At 50.1% G+C, this 6,233-nt stretch overlaps 1 protein-coding gene across 5 annotated transcripts in view; it reads right to left on the bottom strand.

Moving 5' to 3' along the window:
- Positions 1-3,187: 3,187 nt before the first annotated feature.
- Positions 3,188-6,233, bottom strand: part of APLP2 (amyloid beta precursor like protein 2) — a 48,187-nt gene continuing 45,141 nt past the window's right edge. For all 5 annotated transcript variants that reach the window (XM_054222971.1, XM_054222972.1, XM_054222973.1 and 2 more), the window contains 2 exons: positions 5,976-6,131; positions 3,188-4,806 (listed from right to left, as the gene is read on the bottom strand). In XM_054222971.1, coding sequence (XP_054078946.1) covers positions 4,705-4,806; positions 5,976-6,131 — 258 coding nt within the window. In that variant the 3' untranslated portion in view covers positions 3,188-4,704. The remainder of the gene's footprint in view (positions 4,807-5,975; positions 6,132-6,233) is intronic.

Genomic DNA, 6,233 nt, shown 5'->3' with positions numbered 1-6,233 from the left:
CCCCCCGGTCCAGCCTTTCCCATCGCCATCAGTCCAAATGCTGCCAGCGACGGGCACGCCATGCGCTCAGAGAACCTCCCAGATGCCATCCAGATGCCGGCTGATGCTATTTAACAACCCACTCATCCAGCATTTAGCTCACCTCGTGTTCCCTACTTCACGTTTTATTACTCCGCTTGCCAGTTAGGTTACTACAGCCTGTGAAAGTGCTCTTTCTCCTGGCTTGTCACTCTTTGCCCCTTGCTGTGCACATCCAAAAGCCTCTGCCATTGCAAAATGGTCACGAGCAAAGCACTGATGCCAAACAGCGAGTTGCAACGGCACTGGAGATACAGACAAAGAAATTCCTGTGTGATGACACCGACTTTAAGCACTGCACTAGAGCTGGACAAAAGGACGTAGCACACCTGACCCTGACATCTGCAGTTTGCTGCCAGCACCGTCAACGCTCGGCGCTAAAACACCCCAGGTCTAAGGATTAGGAGGTTTCATAGAATCACAAAACGGTTAGAGTTGGAAGGGAACTTAAAGATCATCCAGTTCCAACCCCCCTGCCCTGGGCAGGGACACCTCCCACCAGCCCAGGTTGCTCCAAGCCCCGGCCAACCTGGCCTTGAACCCCTCCAGGGATGGGGCAGCCACAGCTTCTCTGGGCAACCTGGGCCAGGGGCTCACCACCCTCACAGCAAACAACTTCTTCCCAATATCTACTCTAAATCTCCCCTCTTCCAGTGTAAAACCCTTCCCCCTCGTCCCATGGCTCCCCTCCCTGCTCCAGAGTCCCTCCCCAGCTTTCCTGGAGCCCCTTGAGGGCCTGGAAGGGGCTGGAAGGTCTCCCCGGAGCCTTCTCTTCTCCAGGCTGAACCCCCCCAGCTCTCTCAGCCTGTCCTCCCAGCAGAGGGGCTCCAGCCCTCCCAGCATCTCCGGGGCCTCCTCTGGCCCCGCTCCAACAGCTCCGTGTCCTTCTGCTGTTGGTGCCCCCGAGCTGGAGGCAGCACTGCGGGGGGGTCTCACAGAGCGGAGCAGAGGGGCAGAATCCCCCCCCCTTCACCCTGCTGCCCACGCTGCTGGGGATGCAGCCCAGGGTGCAGGGGGCTTTCTGGGCTGCCAGCGCACGTTGCCAGCTTGTGTCGAGCTTCTCATCCACCGACACGCGTGGGTTTTTCATGTGCTCCGTCGGGTTAACGTCACCTTTGGACGGAGCAGCCCAGGGAAAGGCAGCGCATCGCCGCGCGCGTGGGCCCCTCTCCTCACAAGCACCTTCGACGGCTTCTGCCGACCGGGGCTGAAGGTGGAAAACAGGCTCCACACGCGTCTCGGTAAGCACCGCTTTCCACAGGGAAGACGAGGGAGGCTGGTAAAACGAATCCGTCCACGCTACACCCACTTAGCGTTGTGCACAGACGGGTTTCAACCTACGTTACCCGCCCCCGCACCCTGGGAGAAGGGGTACTAACGAGCAGCTGTACGGTAAGGAAGGAGACAACCTGACCCAGCGCTTCCTCCTCTGCTCGCCATCCCCTCTCTCAAACATCCTTTTTCCTTAACCGAGAACCGCGCCGCTGCTCTTCAAAGGTAAACAAAGGGCTACTTTTTTTCAGAAATCAGTTTTCTTCTGAAACGCAGCTCTCTAGGACACATTTTTACCAACCAACTACTCCCCCGTGCTCCGGACCATTTAATTTTAAGCATCTTATCGCGATGAACATCTCGACGCCTTCCCCAACCAGCCTGCGTGCTCTTTGCTGGGACCCTGGCCCTTCGTGTGCAGGGCCGATCCCAGTAACGTCTGGGACGCGTCTCAGCGCCCGCCTTCGGGCGAATATTTTTAAGACATTACTTTTCAGAAGCTGCGGTCAAAATCCAGCATAAAGAATCGATCCGGAGCGCTTGGCAGTCTGCGCCAAAGCATGTAACTAACAGACTTTGATTCCAGCCTGATGTATTTATTTGGTAGGACTAATAGAATTTATCAAAGGGAAAAATCTAATACCCAAATTCAATTCCGGAATTCAATCCGCAGCCTCGGTAATCTGTTTCTCTTGCAGGTCAGCCTACCTGAGGGTGCAGTTCAAGAAACAGCTTTGGACTGAGGATATTATGCTCTGGCATCGTTTAAATTAAATTTACCGTTTAAAATCAAAACTCTTTCCCAAGTAGTTGTGACAAGCCAACAGACGGCATTTTCTAGGCCAGCATCTGTTCCTTCCTGCAGCGTCTGAATAATTTAACCAGAAGATGGAAGTTCCAGTGGAACCAAGGAGCCCACGTTTAAGGAGAAACAGGACACACAATTATTTCCTATTCCAAATTACTAAGCCTTCAGCTTTTCTCCTGCCTCCTCTCCCCCTCTCCGTTCAAACCTAGTGGGAACTGCTCACTTCAACGCGAAGGGAGATTAATTCTCTCTCTTGGCCTCCTAAAACAGCATTCGAATGGCAATGACTCTTCGGTCATTTCACCGAGACGCGAGAGAGAAGGAATTTGCATTCGAGGTCACACTTCCAAGAAGGAAAACACAAGAGGAATGACATACAGGAGCAGAGACAGCTTTACAGGCTGTTCGTTTCAGGTGTTCTGGAAGAGAAAGTTAAACCAGCCAACTTCATAAAACAAACCCAGCAGAAGCGATGGAGTAAACGCTAGCACGGTTAGCCAATACTGCCCCAGGCTCTTTATGTCTCCAACGTATTTCAGATCCTGCCATCCACAACGGGAAGCGTTCGAGGAAACTGTGTCACTGTTGGAGGCCTGTCACCTTCTCTGCCCTCTTATCTATGAATATGAGCGTCTCCTGCAGCCCCCCTTCTTCTGTCCAGCCCAATTTCTAAGACGTGCGGGGAATACGGGCCCCGCAGAACCAGTCCTGGTGTCTTCTACAGCCAGGCTCCGCTCTAACTGACCTGCACTCCAGCGGCTCACGGCTGCAGCCTGAGGACGTAATGCTATTCAGGAGACCCAGCGTCGGTTCGTTATCCCTCCTCCTCCTCTCCGCAAAGCTCAGCAGGGTCTGGAAGTCCCACAAAAGACTTTGGGTACGGCTACGCATTCTCAATACCGGCACGTTCCTTCTCGCTGACGCCAAGGTGGACAAAAAGGCGGGGAAAGGTCTCCGCGGGTTTGGCGAGGACGCGGTGGGAGGAGAGAGAAACTTAAGCGAGCCCGTGAATAAAGAGAAGAAACCATCTGGAAGTTAAAGTGTTTATTGATGTGTTTAAACTTTGTACATTCCCCACAGACCACACTAAGGAGTTTGCAGGTAAATCTGTGCATAGTGGGAAGAGACACGGAAGGGGGAAGAAAAAATAAAGTCACAGGAAAAATAGAAAAAATACACCACAGGTTACCAGAACCTCCAGATTTAAAAAAGCCGTGAGCATTAACACCAACTATACAAGCATTACAAAGACATGATGGTGAGTGGAACAACACCCCTTTTGTTCTTCTCGGGGCCTACGCATCCAATTTCCCTTAAAGCAGGCAGTATCCCTTTCCCAACTTACCCCTCTCTTACCCCCAGTTAAGTGAGCCGCTGTTTTAAGCCCAGTTACAGCGAACTCCGCGTTCACCAGCTCCCAAGGTCCTGATTATTGCAGTGATTTGTCATTTCTGGGCAAACACCCAAAGCCGTGCCTATGGCCCAACCTCACCCAAGGAGACGCGAAGGCTCAAAAAACCCTGCGTCTCTCTCTTCTCTACTTACCACGTTGGTGAGGCAGGAGAGCTGGGGAAAATCAGAATGTAGTAGCAAGAGGGGGCTGTTAATGCCAGGTGAGTACTGAAGGAAACTGGTTCAGAACGGAGGATTGAAATTCAATACCGGGAACTTCCAACTCTAGAGCAGAAACTGAATCTGGAAGGGGAATGTGCAGACCCCAGTATGCACAAACCATGTTCTAACATTCCACTAGAATAACTATAAACAGAGATGCTAGAAGCCTTTTAACTCCTTGCCTCCAGGGAGTCTTGATTCCTAGAGCCCAAACTGCTAAGCAGCAGGGTGCACATCACTGGCGTATGAGGATGGGGTGGGTTTTTTTTCTTTTTTTTTTCTTTTTCTTTTTTTTCTTGTTATAAGGATTTTTGTTAGTTACCATTCCCAACTGCTTCCTTCCTTACGCTGTCATAGATCCTATCCCTAAATTAATCTCTTTGCAACTCCCAGTGAAATTCATTTTAAAAAAAAAAAAAAAAAAAAAAAAAAAAAAAGGAAAAAAGAATACTGCTTTATATATAAAAGCCAAAATGACCAAAGAGCCACAACTGTCTCCTTTTTACAAGGCGGGCTGGTACAAATGACCCTCAATATACAGGTGGTCTATCAGAAATAAAAATCAACATTTTCCATTTTATATATATAGAGCTTGTATCAGACAACAGTACAACAGAACTGGTATTTTTCAGATTATTAAAAAAAAAAAAAAGGAAAACTACATCTCAGTCAAATATCTGCAATAGATCCATTTTTCCCATTTAAGGAGATTTATATATCATATTGTTATATTATCATTTCTTCACCCATTTAAAAGAATGGAAATTGCAACTCTACAGTAGTAATTATAGTCTTAATGATCCAGGAGTTCTGAATGTAAGATGAAGTCCTCTCAAAGCAACTGTTGGTCAGTAGTCGATCCAAAACGCTGGACCACTTTGGCCCTTCGCCCCGCGCCTCTCCCGGTCAGGGCTGTTGTATCTTCATCTCTTTTATATCTGCATCTGCTCCAGGTATTTGTAAGTGGGGTTCTCGTAGCCATGGTTTTGCATCTTGCTCAGATGCCGCTCTTCTGGGGTAAGCATCGGGTCAACCTTGAGAAAGAACAGACAGTCACCGGTTAATAAAGGAGGTACTTGCAGGCCTTATTTCATAGTAACAAGAGCCAGCAGAGAAACACTGGAAATACCGTGGCAAGCAGTACACAGGAAAAAAAAAAAAGGCAAGCCACAAAACCATAATTTGCTTAAGAGAGCTCCTCGTTTGGGTGCTAATGCCTCCTGCCTGCCCCCACGTCTTTGGGGACGTTCTCCACAAATCACAGAATAGTTAGAGTTGGAAAGCATCTTAAAGGTCACCTCGTTCCACCCCCTGCCCTGGGCAGGGACACCTCCCACCAGCCCAGGTTGCTCCAAGCCCCGTCCAACCTGGCCTTGAACCCCTCCAGGGATGGGGCAGCCACAGCTTCTCTGGGCACCCTGGGCCAGGGGCTCGCCGCCCTCACAGCAAAGAATTTCCTCCCAATATCCAATCTAAGTCTCCCCTCTTCCAGTGTAAAACCCTTCCCCCTCGTCCCGTGGCTCCCCTCCCTGCTCCAGAGTCCCTCCCCAGCTTTCCTGGAGCCCCTTGAGGGCCTGGAAGGGGCTGGAAGGTCTCCCCGGAGCCTTCCCTTCTCCAGGCTAAATCTCTAATGAGTTAGCTAACGTTGCAAATTTGGGACCCGCTTCTCTCATTAAGGAGGTCATTACAATTTCACACATGGGTTGGGCAAAGGAGAAAAGCAGCTTTCTGCAGACTCCATTAAGCTGTCATTACAAATGTGCGTGCTGGAGGCAGAGGGAAGAAGAAGGAACCGCTTCTCAGCGTTCAGCCGATCGCACTGTCTTAATAGTTGTTACAGTAGTTGGGAGGACAAATCGCTACAGATTGACTGACTTACTCCCCCGCTAAAGATATCGCCTGAAAAGCTCATTTACTGCTAAATCCTATCCTGAGCCAGACAGGGAAGCCTGATTGAATTCCTTGTGACAAGCGAATACAACTGTGAGGTGACAGGTCCCAGCATGGCACACGGATGCCTGGTACCTGCAAACTAATAAATAAGCGACGAAGATGTCAGCAGCTACAGAGTTAAGTCCCATCTAGCTCGGAGAGGAGCAGCTGATGGCTTGGCAGCTGCTGCCATCTTCGCCCCCTACACACAACATGTGATTCAAGGCTGACTATTTTCATCCTCGGTTATGGAGCGGGAGTTGTTTCTCACCTCCACAATTCCATGGCTGATGGTCCCATACTGCCTCTTCCTCAGCATCACCAAGCTGATGACTATAACGGTAGCTATGGCAACAGCAATCACCAACAGACCAATAAGGGCGCTGCTGCTGAAACTGAAGTCGTCGCGAAGGGAGTTGTCGTTATCCTGGAGGGAAGAAAACAAGGGAACGGGTAGAGGAAGAGAAATGCGGGAGACGCGCCGCTAAATGCAAACCTAAACAGTGGCCACCAATAAGGTCTTCAACCA

The sequence above is a fragment of the Rissa tridactyla genome, chromosome 17, assembly GCF_028500815.1.
Source record: "Rissa tridactyla isolate bRisTri1 chromosome 17, bRisTri1.patW.cur.20221130, whole genome shotgun sequence".
Classification (NCBI taxonomy): Eukaryota; Metazoa; Chordata; class Aves; order Charadriiformes; family Laridae; genus Rissa; species Rissa tridactyla.
The sequence above is the reverse complement of the archived record's forward strand: the minus strand, read 5'-3'. Positions and strand labels throughout refer to the sequence as shown.